General features: G+C 38.9%; 1 protein-coding gene across 5 annotated transcripts in view; it reads right to left on the reverse strand.

Annotated features, from left to right (window-relative positions):
• Focad (focadhesin) overlaps positions 1–15,552 on the reverse strand; it is a 283,297-nt gene that overhangs the window by 152,379 nt on the left and 115,366 nt on the right. For all 5 annotated transcript variants that reach the window (XM_057783564.1, XM_057783562.1, XM_057783563.1 and 2 more), the window contains 4 exons: positions 6,498–6,602; positions 5,828–5,929; positions 5,241–5,371; positions 3,118–3,244 (listed from right to left, as the gene is read on the reverse strand). In XM_057783564.1, coding sequence (XP_057639547.1) covers positions 3,118–3,244; positions 5,241–5,371; positions 5,828–5,929; positions 6,498–6,602 — 465 coding nt within the window. The remainder of the gene's footprint in view (positions 1–3,117; positions 3,245–5,240; positions 5,372–5,827; positions 5,930–6,497; positions 6,603–15,552) is intronic.

Consider the following 15,552-nt stretch of genomic DNA (forward strand, 5'->3'; position numbering starts at 1 on the left):
TCTCAAATCCAGGGTTTCTCAGTTTATGCTCCTATCTTTACTGATTTATTCCATTGTCTCAGGCTATCTTTCTAAACTCCTAATGATATTTGATAGTCAAAAACCTGAAGAGTAATAGACAGACAAATCAGCACCAAATGCTTCTGGGAAACAGATTTGGAACTATGTTGAGTATGTCTATTCATGAACCTGGTGATTACACCAGTGTTTCATAAATATTATCAATTAGAAAACAGATTAAATGGGAATGAATGCTGACTTCCTAGGGTAGTACACCAACCCCTCAAAAAACGTTAGCCCCAAGTTACTAAATATTAAATACAGCCTGGAAAGAGATGCTGAATTAAGTAAATGCCATGACTTTAGCATACATCACAAGACAGAACAGTAGCAACTTCACAATGAAAACATAAAGTGTGGAAAGCCTTGTATAACATAGAAAGAGATACTACTCTGATCGGGAGTGGGCTTACTCCTACATATTTAGATGAACATAAAGCTATTCAATACTAAATGTCAACAAGACAATTTTTATTATCAAAACTAACAGTAATACAGTTTCAACAAGCAAAACATCTCAGAATAACTGATTGGTGGTGTTGTTCCATGATTTATTAATTCCCATCTTGTTACCAAAAATAATTTGAGGAGACAAACAGTTAGTGCTAGATTATCACATACTGGATTCCTATCCCAATTTTAACAAATCAGATGAGGTTTATTTTGGGTGGGGGGAGAGTGTTCTAGACAGAGCTTCTCTATAAAGCCTTGGATGTCCTGGAACTCACTCTGTAGACCAGACTGGCTACAGACTCAGAGATCTGCCTGGCTCTTCCTCCCAAGTTCTGGACCTAAGGCATGCAGCACCACACCTGGCTTCAGGTGAGGTTATGTTAAAGGGAAGTTTTAATTTAAAAATAGAAGTGAGATTGAGACTACATAATGTCATCAGGAGGGAGACCAAATCAGAAAGAAAAACTCCTTTATCCCAGAAAGAAATAAGAGATGAGCTTTATGAAATGAAATAATTAGACATGATGTCGATGCTCCTCTAGGAGAGTGGGTCTCAATCTGTGGGTTGTGACCCCTTGGGGGTAGCACATCAGATATCCTGAATATTAGATATTTACATTACAATCCATAACAGTGACAAATCACAGTTATGAAGTAGCAATGAAATGATTTTAAGGTTGGAGGTCATCACAACGTGAGGATCTGTATTAAAGGGTCACAACATTAAAAAGGCTGAGAACCTTAAAGAAAGAAAGGCTGAAAACCACTACTCTAGGAGAACACCGGAAAAGCAAAGAAAGACAGTATTATAGTGGGCTCAAATTTATTTTTATAAGAAATGGTTTAGGTCGGAGAAAATATTTAGGGTTAAGTATTCAGCAATCCCAAATAGAATTGCTTTAAATATTCAATGAAGAAAATAGAGCTGTACTGGTGAGAAAGAAGATAACTCTGGAAAAGAAATCGAACACTTATCATACATTGTGTGGGGTCAAGGAAAAGAAAAAAGAACTATAAAGAATCTCTATATAGACTCTACCTAACTGGGCACTATCTAATCAGAGGCAAGGCAAACACCAACAGAGCAGATATTAGTCTAGGGTCTTCCCGAATGTACTCTCCTTCTGTCTCCATGTGAAGCATAAATATGACTAAGTGAACTAACCAAAGGACATACTCTTTGTATGTAGCTCTTGGTACTTATCAAGTATATTTTCATGACAGCCTGAAAACAAAGATGTCTTCTACCACACCAGACAAAGTTTTTCTATCTTCAGTATGAACCATAGTTAGTAATGATACCTTAGATAAACGGTTGAGAAAACTCTTTGCCAAACTCCGGACATTTCACAAAAGTTAAGCATTGACAAGCTTGAACCTGATGCTAAAAGGAGGGAATTGGGAAGGGGCTGGAATTATAACAAGAAGACTAAATTGATATTTAGTAAGGAAAGTTAATTGGGATGAAAATTTAAATACTTCAAAATGGCAAAAATGGCCTTTTTTGGTGGGGGGGGAGTAAATGATGCATTCTTTTCTCAATGCTGTTGTTAAAATTTTTGTTTAAGAATAAGATCTAGCTATTTATATTGGGAAAGTAATAAAATTGGTTTAAAAAAAGTACTTCCAATGACAGATGACTGACTGAGGCAACAAAAAAATAGAAATTCATAGCTCAGTGAGCAGTCACCTGCTGTATCAGTCTTGTGAAGGTCTAACGACCTTCCACCCACAGGGTGGCAAACCTGAAAGAATTATTCTGAGGACACATTTTACCAAGCAGGAACTATATTTACTGTTTGGAGAAGGAAGCATTCACACACCACAGACTATTCTCAAATAAGACGCGGAGTGAATGCTGAACTTCTCTCTGAAGTCTATTTTCCTGCTAATACCTATACTGCACTTGTGGAACAGGCATAGAAAGAGTTTAATACAAGGACCTTAACACAAAAACACTCAATTTTGTTATGTGTCTTATTATAGTATTTTCATCATCAACAACCATGATTAGCTACAATCTTAAAAACTGTAGTGTGCAGACTCACCGTGCCCAACTACAGTCAAACCAATGGATGATCTTTGACATGATTATTCTATTTATTCAAAATAGTAAACATTCTCTTTAGTACACTATCACTCTGAGAATAGTCTAATTTTCAGGCAATAATTTACAAGTCTGTTCTGCTACGCACCCATCTGCCCAATCTAATCATCAGGAAGGGATTCCTTTGCCAGTCTTCAAGCCAATCACGATTTATTCAGACTACAAAAATGCCACTGACCCATGGCTACTTCTTTGCCTTCACTGATTCTAATAGTCTTTCATCAGAAAATTAAAAACTAAACACATCCAACAGCTCCGTAAACAGCTCCTCAACTTAACAAAATAAGACCAAAGAAAAACCCAAAATAGGGTCTTTGTTGAGTGTCAACCTGATGAATCAAAATCCCTCTGAAGTGGAGAAAAAAGCATGTGACGCAATCCTGTTCTACCTACCCCCCACACCCCTCAGAATACTGAAAATACCACTCACCCAAATGGGATCTTACAGTCTTATAAAATAGCTTAAGAGTTATACAAAACCACTGAGAAATGCCTACCTCAGCCTGGCAGAGGGCATGAAGACCTTGTAACACCAAGGCGGCTGGGGTAGCTTGATCGGGCTTCGTGCATTCATTCAGCACCTGAGAAATGGCTGCCAACATGTCTGCACCATGTTGATAGGGCCTAAAACAAATGACAGTTTCAACCAAAATTAGAACCAGAGAGCTACTATTCCCAGCTCTCTGACTACAATAAAAGTATTAATTCTTTTTTTAACCCATGTAAAGATTCACCCTCAAATACTAACAACACATGTTCCTCAAAATCTTCATGTTATGATTGTTTCTGCTGTAATTTAATCTTTATTTTTATACAAAAGTTTAAAAAGACACTTTTGCAAATTTGTGCACACACACACTCATCCACACATACATGCATATGTGCAGGGACACACTTGTGTGGGTGAGTACCATTTCCCTTGCAGGTTTACTTGCCCATGAAAGCACACATGGAGCCCAAAAGTTGATAACTGGTATCTTTCCTCAGTCACTCTCTGACCTATATTTTCAGACAAGGTCTGCCCTTGGACCTGGAGTTCACTTTTAGCTAGACGGGGTGATCAGAAAATCCCAGGGATCCAACTGCCTCCACTCCTCGGCCACTGGGTTAAACACATGGGCCACCATGCTCAGCTTCTATGGTGGACACTGGGGATCTAAACTCAGGTCCTCTTGCACAGTAACACTTTACCCACCAAGCAATCTATGATTCATGGTGTGGATATAAAAAGGGTGATTATACTGATCATCACCATGATAATAAAGATACTAATACAAGTGATAACTGTGCCCCAACCCCACACCAGGCACCTCTCCTACCTCTTCCACATATATTATGCCACCCAGAACACCTTTAACCTAACAACTGTTCGATCTATTCTCAGAAAGCCTCAAGGACACAATACTTGTCTCTAACAAATTATCAATAAAATGAAAATGCCTGACAGGATTCTTCTGTCTCATTGTCCCACAAAAGGAAATAATTTTCCCAAACTGGATAAAAAGTGACATATTTGAGAGTACAAAAGAAAAGAACATGAGTAAGTTCTTAAGACTGATCTGGTCTGATATCCAACCTTTCCTGCACCCCAACCTTCTGTGTAAAATAAGAATGTCAGCGTCTCATCTCTGAAATCTGTTTTATGCCAACATTTTAATAAAATCCAGATACATGGGTCTTGGATTACATAAGTGTAGCTTTTTTGTACCTTAGATTGTTATTGTTTTATGTTAACAGATAGGCTCAGAAAAGAGACAAAACTGTTAGGGTTTAGAGTCTTACACGTTCTGACTCAAGATTTTACTGGAAATAGGAATCTTCCATGTAATCAACAATGGTGTCAATCTACTACCCACCCCAAGGATGCTTCATTTATACTGGGGACATGGATAGAAGTGAGAGAATATTCACAGGAATTCTACAACACCACAGTCTAGCTCATGTGAAGCTACTGAACTAGGAATGATGTCAAATGCACGCAATCTAGTTCCCCTACAGTTTTACCTGCGCCATTCAAGGGAGGAAAAGAAGAAGAAAAGAAACATTAGCTAGGGGAGCTTTGCTTGTGTTGTTTCATTCTTAGCTCTTTGATTTATCCCTAATCCAAACCAGGAGTCGGTTCTCTGTCTTCATGTTTTCCTAAAAGCTTAGAGGATAGAAGGAAACCCAACATCATTTTCTCCCGACAAGCTACAATAAGGCTTTCCTACTATAATGCTTACAAGAATCTGGCCTGAGAGGGGAACTGTGGCACACATCTGCAATCGCAAGAGTCAAGAGGCTGAAAGAGAAGGATCCTGAGTTCAAGGCCAGTCTGGGAAGCCAAGTGAGACCCCATCTTAAAAATGAAACAACAATGGACTGCTCATGTCTACAGTCTACTGCTTACTTGTCATGGATTTATATACAGAAAAATAGAAAACGTTGACGATATAAATTACTATAATATTAAATTATTGCCCAGAAAAGGATATAAATACACTATATAGGAAATGCAAAACCCAAATTAAAAAGGGAAAACATACTTGATTTTGAAAAATAATATCTTTTTGGATTACAAAAATAAAAGCAGAGTGTAACCTCTTATGACATATATCCTGAAGAATTAAGCCCATCTTACCTCTGTTTACAGATATCTCTGATAGATGCAGCTTTTGCAATCAGTTTCTCCCACTGGAGCTCCTTGCCCACAGAAAGAGAGGGCACATCAGACATGGCCATGAAACGCTGCAATTCAGGGTACACACGATCCTAAAAAGACAATTAGACAAAAAGAGTAAATTTCTTAACTCAAGCTGAATAATGACTATTTCCTTTTATGCAGCATTTTCACCTTCAAATCTTGGATTTGCATTGGAAATTATGATGTGTCGCTGCTAATCAGCAGGGAACGCTGTTGTGATTATGGAGGCTTTCCAGATCACACCCTTTCTACAAAGGCTTTCCCCACAGCAGCATTCCCATTGCTTTATCAGACAAATGGAGAGATGCCAGGCATAGAGCATAGGATTATTGTATGTTCTCAATTTCTGGGTCAAACACAATTGACTATTTTACAGATCAAAAAACCACAATAAATCACAATTTGTCAAGGCAGCCATTGATAATACTCACTACTATAATAATAGTAAGTCACACCGTCACGTAATCACTCTCGTCAGAAAAATGAACGTGATTAACATGCAACAAGTGTACATATAAGCTTACCTGCTTTTCCCACAGAGATGTCAACAGGCGCAATGTGACAGCTCTTAGTTGTGGAGTGGTTCCAAGCAGTTGAATTACCCTCAGAATCTGCCCTATGCATACCTAAAAAAAATATTAAGTCAACTATTTTCATGAAGGAAGGCAACTTCAAGGGTGAAAAGAACATTTTAAACTCTTTGATATAACTAAGAACTTGAGTGTAAGATTACTTAGCTCACCTCTCCTAAGAAGAAGGGAGATAGCTTTGGGAGGAACTAGTCAGCAATTTGGGAAGCAGGGGCCTAATCTCAGAGCACAAACAATGTGAAAACAGATATTTAGAGATTTAAATAAATTTTTACATATCATAATAATTTTACATTAGCTACTTTAAAACAAAAATAAAAGGGGAATTAATGATCATGGCAAAAATTAGGACCTAAAATTTTTTTTTGTTTTGTTTTGCTTTTTTGTTTTTTATTTTTTATCGAGAAAAAAATTTCCGCCTCCTCCCAGCCTCCCATTTCCCTCCCCCTCCTTCCACTCCTCTCCCCCTCCCCCCACTCCTTTCCTCCTCCCTCTCCAGTCCGAAGGACCTAAAATTTTATAATATAAAATAGAAATCAATACCAACTACTTAGGTTTCTCCCCCCTCCCTCTCCAGAAGGAATCAGTCAGTTGATATACTAACCTTGTGAACACCAAGTGTCGGTAAAGTATACAATATGTCATTGTATAATACAGGGTCTAATGGTTTTCCCAATTTGAACATCAAAACTGGAATCAGATTTGGAACCTAAGAAAAATTTAAAAAGACATGTAAATTGGCCTTGTTGTGAACTCCACAAAGCAATTCCCAGCTCTCAGTTCTTCAAGGTAAAAATATGACTGTGGATGAATTAGAAGGCTTAGGAATGCCAGCTACTGCCATTAACGGCGATTTCATACTAGCACTAATATTTCAACTCTATTATAATGAGCTTCCAAACGTGAATTGAAACATGTATTTCTTTTTTTTTTTTTTTTTTTTTTTTTGGTTTTTCGAGACAGGGTTTCTCTGTGGTTTGAACAACTATGACACTAAATAATATGAAAGTTAATATATAGTCTACCCCAAGGAAGTTTATAGTTCAGACAATCAACACTTAAGCTATACAAACAACAAATAGGTCCACATAGTGATATATCCAATTAGGTTATTTTCGTATGAAATAATTAAAATCCACAAAGGAGGACAGTATTTTAAAATATCTCTATAAGCTCCTGTTTCAATCTCTATGCATAACACAATAAATGAGAAAATAAATTTATTCATTGATCACAAGAATAAATGTTCAAATGGCAATATTTCCCACACTGATTTCCATTCAGTAAAATCCCTATTAAAATCCCAGCTGAATTATTTGGTGTGGGGCACTAGTCCTAAAAGCACAGGATATTGAATAGCAGAAACAACCTCAAATACCTGTATAATTCTTAAATACAGTAAAAGAAATTAAATTATCCACTTTCGGTGACTGAACAGTATTTTACACATATTACAACTTAATAAGCCACTTTAAAAATCAGTTCAAGAACTGGGCAGACGTGGTTGCCTCCTAGAGATTGAAGTGGGGTCCCTATTGCTGAAGACACCATGCACTGTGGTCACAGGACTCAAAGGGTCTGAGCTGGAACTGACCTAGAAACCTCTTCCCTGTGCACTAGCTTTCATCATACTAAAAGACGCTATGCAAGGTGCCAGGAGGGGTGGGCATCAATACTCCTATCCTGCTGGAAAGCCTATGAATCACAGCAACGAGCAGCATGACACGATCTCCCTGAAAGGGCAATAGTGGCACTCATGTCTTGGGGGTAACCAAAAGCTGTCTAATTGGACATAAGGCCTGCTTACCAGAAGGGAAATCGTGTCTGGTCCTAGAAACCTACCCAACTACCCAGAGCGAGTGGAAGCATGGATCTTAGAGGACAACTTCTATCACCTTTCGACCAGACTAGCAAACCTACGATCTGCAGTCTAAACACAGCCACTACACCCAAAGGCAAGGCAGTTCTCGTCCCTCATCAGAGAAACTTCTCTTTGGAGTAGACAGAGACCCTGACCCCCCCCCCAAAAAAAAAAACAACCAGTCAAATGCAGAGAACAAATTATTACAGTGCGCCCACCACCCACAGGACACATCTACAATACAACTCCTACAACTACAAATCACGAATACGGGGCAGGATGGGGAGGAGGACAGAATGATTCTAAAAGCCCAGAGGATCTGAAAAACTGCTGTAAGATTGTATCTTCCAAAAAGGACAGGGAAACGTCACCTAGGCTCCCTCCACAATAAGGCTGCCTAAAAACACCTGAAAGACAATATTAATATACATTAATATTATATGTGTTAATGTGCAAAGAGGACATCCCACATGGGCATATACCTAGACAAAGAACTATAAGCAACTAATGCCTAATGAGAGAGAAAATTAGTTTTCCCTAGGGATGAGCCCCTTAATTGTTATCCAGTACCAAGGGTCAGTCCTGAAACCATATACATAGAAACAACACTAAACAGACTAGCAGGTTGTATTGATATATTTATGCACACATATATGTAATAATAACAAAAAAAAGCCAGAGTACAGTGGGCATATGGAGGTTGAAGGGAGGAAAAGGGAGGGAAAAGATGCAATTAAATTTTAGTTGCAAAAGAAATGAAAAACTACTTTGCAAAAGGCAGAAAAAAGAAGAAAAGTACTTGACACAGAGGCATGGACCCCATCCCCAGCACTAAGGACACTAAGTAGGAGGACTAGAGATTTGGGGCTGAGTTGGTTATACAGTGAGCTGAGGCCAGAACAAGCAAAAACTCCCCTTAAAATAATGTATGATTCTTCACTATATTTCAGGCCTTAGCTTGGTACACCAGAACACAGTCCAAAAACTAACCTTCCACTCCACATCTGAAAGGGCTGTGTCCAACACTCACTCAAATCTTCTATCTTAGGAAGCCCATTTCTTCCAAGCTTCTTAGAAGGCACTGCTTTAATTTCAGGAAGGAAAAATGTCCTCTTAACCCTACCACGAAAACGTGTGACAGCTAAAAAATTCATCTGCTAACGATCCTTGCCATAGTATATCACGGCAGCACGTGGGCTTTGCCTGCGCTGGCGACAGCCTCGCAGTACACAGCCAGAATGCCTAAGTGTTTTCACAGGTGCTGGGCCTTTGCTGGAAAGGAAACTCCATTGCTCTCACTTTGGACAAATAAAGAAAGACAATTTTTTGAACTGGCTTCTTATTTCCCATTTTAATTAAAAACAAAAGGTTATCTTGGATTGCTTTCCACTGGTCTTAATCAATTATCCCTCATGTGATGGTTTCTACCAGGGCACTCTGACAGACCCTTAGTTATGGGAATGGCAATCAGTGCACTTAGTGGCATTTTATAAAATAGTGTATTTAATCATGTGGCTCTTAAACAAATGCTTTAATTATATTGTCAGTAGAGAAATAAAACACCGTGTTTATGCTCTAAAAGTACTGTCCCTTTAAGAGCGTTGGCCCTCAAGAGTCATTCACCCTTTTCTCTGCCCGGTTCAGAAATAAAAAACAATGTCAGAAATGTTTACATTAAGTAATCTCTGACTAAATATCACTCTTATAATACGATAATCCAAACTGAGTAACCACATAAGCGAAAGAATAAAGAAAGATACTGTACTGGATGAACACATATTAAGCACATTTATGAAAAATATTTTGCCTGGAAGTATGGGTTGCTATTTTTCTGATGAAACACTGACACGTGTATTTCTTTACCCAGATGCCATCACCAGCTCCTGATCCTCCTGCTCTTCCAGCTTCTATTCAGCACAGGCAGAAAACAACAGAATGTTCAGACTCTAGCTGGGATTCAGAGTCAGCCATGTCCTGCTCTGGGCCATCTTGCTGTCTGGCTTCATAAAGCACAATGTTTTCTCTTTACAGACTCATAGAGTTCAAGTCGCTGATGAACAAATTGATTTAAAAGGTGGAATTGGGACAAAAATCCTAAGACTATCAGCAGATTTCTCAGCAGAAATTTCACAAGAGAGAAGGGAATATATGCATACTCAAAATGATATATTGGGGGGGAGGGCGAACCAAGAATATTGAATCTAGCAAAACTACCAAAACACTACAAATATCAGGCGGGGGGGGGGGGGGAGGCATCTTCAGACACATAAACGCTTGAATGAGCTCATCACTAAACCTCCCTAAACGGAAATGTTAAAGAGACCCCTTCCAAACAAAAAGCAAGTACACTAGACAAAAACACAGAAGCATAGGAAAGTATAAGGCTTGCTGGAAAAACAAATACATAGACAACCAAAATTCTGTAATACCGTAACATGAGACATATTATGTTTTTTCTCATTTATTTGGTTAAGGATCTGGGGAGGCATGCCACAGCTTATATGTGAAGGTCAAAAGACGAGCTGAAGGAATCAGTGCTTTCATTCTCCTGTGTTGGTTCCCAGAGTCAGACTCGGGCCATTAGGATTGGTGGCAAGCACCTTTAGCTGCTGCACCATCTTGCCGGCCCATAATCATCATTAATTCTATTATATGAGTTAAAAGACGAAAACATAAATAACAATAGCTACGAAATATATAAATAGACATAGTAAAGAATATTCCAAAGAACTTCATGAGGATCCAGGGGACTCCAGGCGATAGAACTCGGGAGTGGTGCACACAAAGCACTTCTCGTTTTTATTATTAAAGCAAAAGAAACCTGAGATGACACTTTCAGTTAGTTTAAGCAAATACAAGTACAGGGAGGGACTCCACCTGGTGATATGCCTTATCTTCTCTAGTCACGTGAAAAGAGCTAAGAGTATTCCTTCCAGGCATCTGCCTTACACTCAGAGATAATGTGGACATGCTAGGGCACTCCCTTCCCATCCTAGGTTTCAGGTCCATTCACTTAGTAGAGTTCATGCAATCATTTCTAGAAGGCCACCTTGTAGAAACAGCATTCTGCACTCTGCCCCATCCACAGTTAGAGTAAGTGCACAGCTTCTTATACAGGCTCCCACATCCTTGGAGTTAACAAATGTTGCCTCCTACATAAGACTTAGTCCTGTGAAACATGGACCTAAATTCTATGTATGCACATTTGTTTGCCACTTACCAAAGAGAAACAAATAATAATATATACAAGATCATAAATGAAAAGATAAAACACATTTTATATCATCAAACAGGGAATATGATTGGTATCAATAAGCATAGACATATATTAATCCAAGAATTTTAATACTTAAAGGGTCTTTTAAAAATTCTTCATTCTTGGGGCTCAAGAGTTGGCTCAGTGGTTAAAAGTACTTATTCTTACAGAGAACCTGGGTTCAGTTCCTACCTCCACATGGCAGCTCACAACCACTTGTAACTCTAGTTCAAATGGATCTGATACACACTTCTGACTTCCTTGGGCACCAGGCCATGGCGCACAAACACACATGCAAATTAAACATTCACACACATAAAATAAAGTAAATCTTTTTAAAAATATTCATGTTTGTTGGATTCAGTAGTAGCATATGTGTGTACTACCAGTTACTTGGAAAACTGAGGCAGTAAAATCTCTTGAACCCAGGAGCTGTAAAGTAACCTGGGTCTGTCTGTCTGTCTGTCTCTCTCTCTGTCATATGCATGCATACACACGCACAAACACATACACACAATCACACAATTCATTCTACCAAAAAAAGCACATTATATACAATTAGACTTTTTAGTATTAATTCCTTTCCTTAATTACTTGGCAATTGTAATTATAGCACCTGTTTATTGCTTAAATAATTCGTTGGAAAGCAGTCCACTGGCAGGTACTGAAAAGCTAATTATTTTCTCCACTTATAAGGCATGCACCAACTTCAAAAATAAGGTAAATGTGGTATTATTTTACTCCTCTGAGATTCAATTATAGTTACATCAAAACATGATTATTAAGCAAATAGTCCAAAGCAATGGTTCTCAACCTTCCTAATGCTGTGACCTTTTAATACAATTCCACATGTTGTGGTGACCCTCAACCACAAAATTATTTCACTGCTTCTTCATAACTGTAATTTTCACCCCTGTTATGAATTATAAAATAAATATCTGATATGCAGGATAACAGCATATCACGATAAGGTGACCTCTGTAAAAGGGTGACTTGACCCCTCAAAAGACCCACAAGTTGAGAAATGCTGGTCTAAAGTCTTGACATTTAGTCTTCGGGAGTCATTTAACACAAAGAGAAGAAAAGAACCTAGGCTAACAGAGCAGACAATCATCCATCAATGGGGCCATATCTCTCTAGCCTTGTTCTAACCCATCTGGAGCACCTGCTCTGCAGTGACTCCTCTACACACACGGGATGTAGCACTCTCAGTCACCTGCACACTTGGGGACAGAGTGGAGCAGATTTCAGGTGGCAGTGACTCCTCTAAGAACACACACGGGATGTAGCACTATCAGTCCCCTGCACACTTGGATTCAGAGTGGAGCAGATTTCAGGTGACACAATGAAACTCATATAGAGGTGAGGATTGGAACAAAGCAACCCAGCTTCAAAACCTCTCTGGTCGCTCCTTAGCCATACCAAGTTCAGGAATGTCACCTTTTCACCTCTTCACCCCTCATATCTTGCACACAAACAATACTTTTTAAATACATAGATTACCCTAAACTCTTCTCTAGCTGACTGAATACTGTCAGCAAAATGGACCTTGTAATAATGCTGCAATACTTTATAAATAGGTATTAAAAGTCTACCATTTGCAAAGTACTCAAAAGTATGATTATCAAATTAACCTGGAACCAGAAAATTTTACCTGTCAGATAAAGGGTACCATGATGTCAAAAACAGACAATCTCAGACTTGAAGGTATGAATTTCCCAATATATTAAAAAAAATATGTTCAACAATTCAGGAACTCCAATAATCACTGCACACTACAGTAGGATGAATTCAGACAGTGTATCAGTAGAGGAGTTTAAAATGTGTAGGTTATATCCCCAACTGAAGTGTGGCTTCCTGAGAAGTTTCGTTTCCTTTTGATTCCTGACTCTCAGAAACAAAGGGCGCATGCGCGCACACATTAAGAAATTTAAATCATGAAAAAAATAGTTGACCACACTATGAAAATGTAACTACCAAAAAAGAAAAAGGGATATAACTCTACCAATTGCTAACATATTGGTAACCAAATTCATGGAGGCATTAATTTCCATTCATAAACAAATACAGCTTTTATATTTCTACCATGTGAGTTCTCAACCATTGGAGATGTGAATGTTATGTCAGAACTGAAGTTAAAGGCAAATAACCTATAACTAATGTACAACATGGGTATTTCTCCTCTCAATTACACAAAATCAATTTCTGCTACTTGTGTAACATTGGGAACATGTTTTATATCAGGAACTGAACCAAGTGTGTGGAAATTGTACAATGGCATAAACTAAGTACATGAACTAAGTAACTATGCACTAAAACCAGAGAATCTTAATATTTTTTGAGTTAAGTAAAAACAGATTGCTCAAAGAAACCATGAGAGTCAAATTAACTTCCTAGGGTATGAAAATCCAGCAGAGACTAATGTAACTATGGTGCTAATCCGTACTTCGATAACGGGAAGAGGAGCGAGCCAGCACAATTGGCTAATTGTCAAGTCCAACTCCAAAGTTTCTCTCTTGCTTCATTGTTGAAAACTTCAAACTTTACGTATTATATCTCATATCATTAATTTTATAAGGTCGTAATTCATTAAATAAGGTCTAAGTGAATGATGATAAACAAATGACCTAATTAGAATGTTAAACTAACCAAGATTAATACAAAGGATGAGGAACAAAACGAACATCCCAGAACATAATGGGGGAGGGGGTGCTGCCCTAAATCTCAGGAAGAGAAGGCGGTGAAAACTGAGGGTGCTGCCTGAAGTAATCCGTGTAAAGTGCTGTTAAAGAAGGACAGAAAACACAGCTGGGGTGCTCTTATCTTGCACAATCTTCTGCCTCGGGAAAATGATCAGAACACAGATGAAATAGCATTAGGACGATGACACTGGCATCTATGACAGGAGGCATGATGGGAGCGGGTGATAAATTAATCAATGAATGGTTTAGACAAACCAGTTAGCTAGCAGGGAGGGGGTAAACCAACAAGAACAAATTCCACATGTTTTTAGGAATTATTTAATGAGTCATTTTAAAGAATTCAGAAAAATGTAAGGTGAGTACGTGCATGCTCGAGAGACAGGTAAGAACTGACTGGGCACTAACAAGGAAAGCTTTATTAGAGTACGTCAGTGGCTGCTGTGTGGGAAAATACCACTGTCAGTCAACTTAAGAAGCCAAGGTTTATTTTGGCTCATAGCTTTAGAGACTTAGTGCATGGTCACCTGGTCCTCTCACTATGGGCCTAAGAAACACGGCACATGATGGCAGCAGTCTGTCAGCAAGGAGGTCTGTTCACCTCATAGCCACCAGCAAACAAGGAGGGAAGGGGAAGGGTCTGGGTGTCTCCCTATCCCTTCAGGAGCACAGTCTAATAATGTAACAAACCTACTAAGCACTCCTCCAGGTTCAGCGTTTCCGATAGTGTCACTGGTTGGCCACCAAGCCGTTAATATTCAGCCCTCCAGGGGCCACTCCAGATCAGAACTATCACAGTGAGGACTGATATAGATTAAGAACAGCATCCAGCAAAAGGAACAACAACGTAGCCAAGGAGAAACAGATCAGCCTGGCAACCTGAATTCAACCCAGGAACCCACATATAGGAGCAAAGAAAGAACCTACTATGCAGCTTGTCCTCTGACCTCTAAAAGCACACTATGGCACATGCACCCACATGCACACACACACACACACACACACACACAGCACACCATCAACCAATGACTCAATATACAGACGCCTACCCCAGCCCAAAAGGGAAAAACACATAAATCTGACCTTAAAGAAAACGACAGAAAGGATCCAGGAATGGCTCAGTTGGGAATGTGCTTGCCATGTTACTATGAGGATGAAGACCTGAGTTCAAGCCCCATCACCACACAAACATGTCAGCACAGCAGCACACACTTTTCCTATCAGTGCTGGGGAAGCGGGGCCTGGAGGAAATCTGTGCTTTCAGAGAAAGATATTCTAGCCAAATGAGTAAACTCCAGGTTCAATGAGAGACCCTGTTCCAAAAACTAAACTTGAAGTGATAGAGGAAGACAATCAAGGTTGACCTCTGGCCTCCATATGTTCATTTGTACCACCCCCAAGATAAATAAACATATGCACATAAAAAGTTAAGAAATAGAAACTATAACAACATTCAATCTCATTGTTGTTTATAACTGTAAATTATAGACAAATGTCTTGTAAAGGTTTCAATGTATCTTTAAGTTATACAATATAAGGATATAGTGAGACAGACTGAACTCAGGGTAATAATAAAGTGTGTCTAAAGAAAAAATTTAAACCTCTACCTTAAAATCCTGCTTCCTTTATCCAGACAGACAGATCAGTAGATAATACTTGCTTCCCAAGCAATAGGACCTGAGTTAGAATCCCAAAGTCCATTAAAAAAATGTCAGGTATGGTAGTGAGTGCCTGCAGTCTCATTGATACAAAGGTAGACAGAGGGATCTCTGTGGCTAGCTGCCCAGCTGACCTAGCCTACTTGATGAATTTCAGGCCCATAAGAGACCATATCTCCAAAAAC

This window comes from Chionomys nivalis, chromosome 11 (assembly GCF_950005125.1).
Source record: "Chionomys nivalis chromosome 11, mChiNiv1.1, whole genome shotgun sequence".
Classification (NCBI taxonomy): domain Eukaryota; kingdom Metazoa; phylum Chordata; class Mammalia; order Rodentia; family Cricetidae; genus Chionomys; species Chionomys nivalis.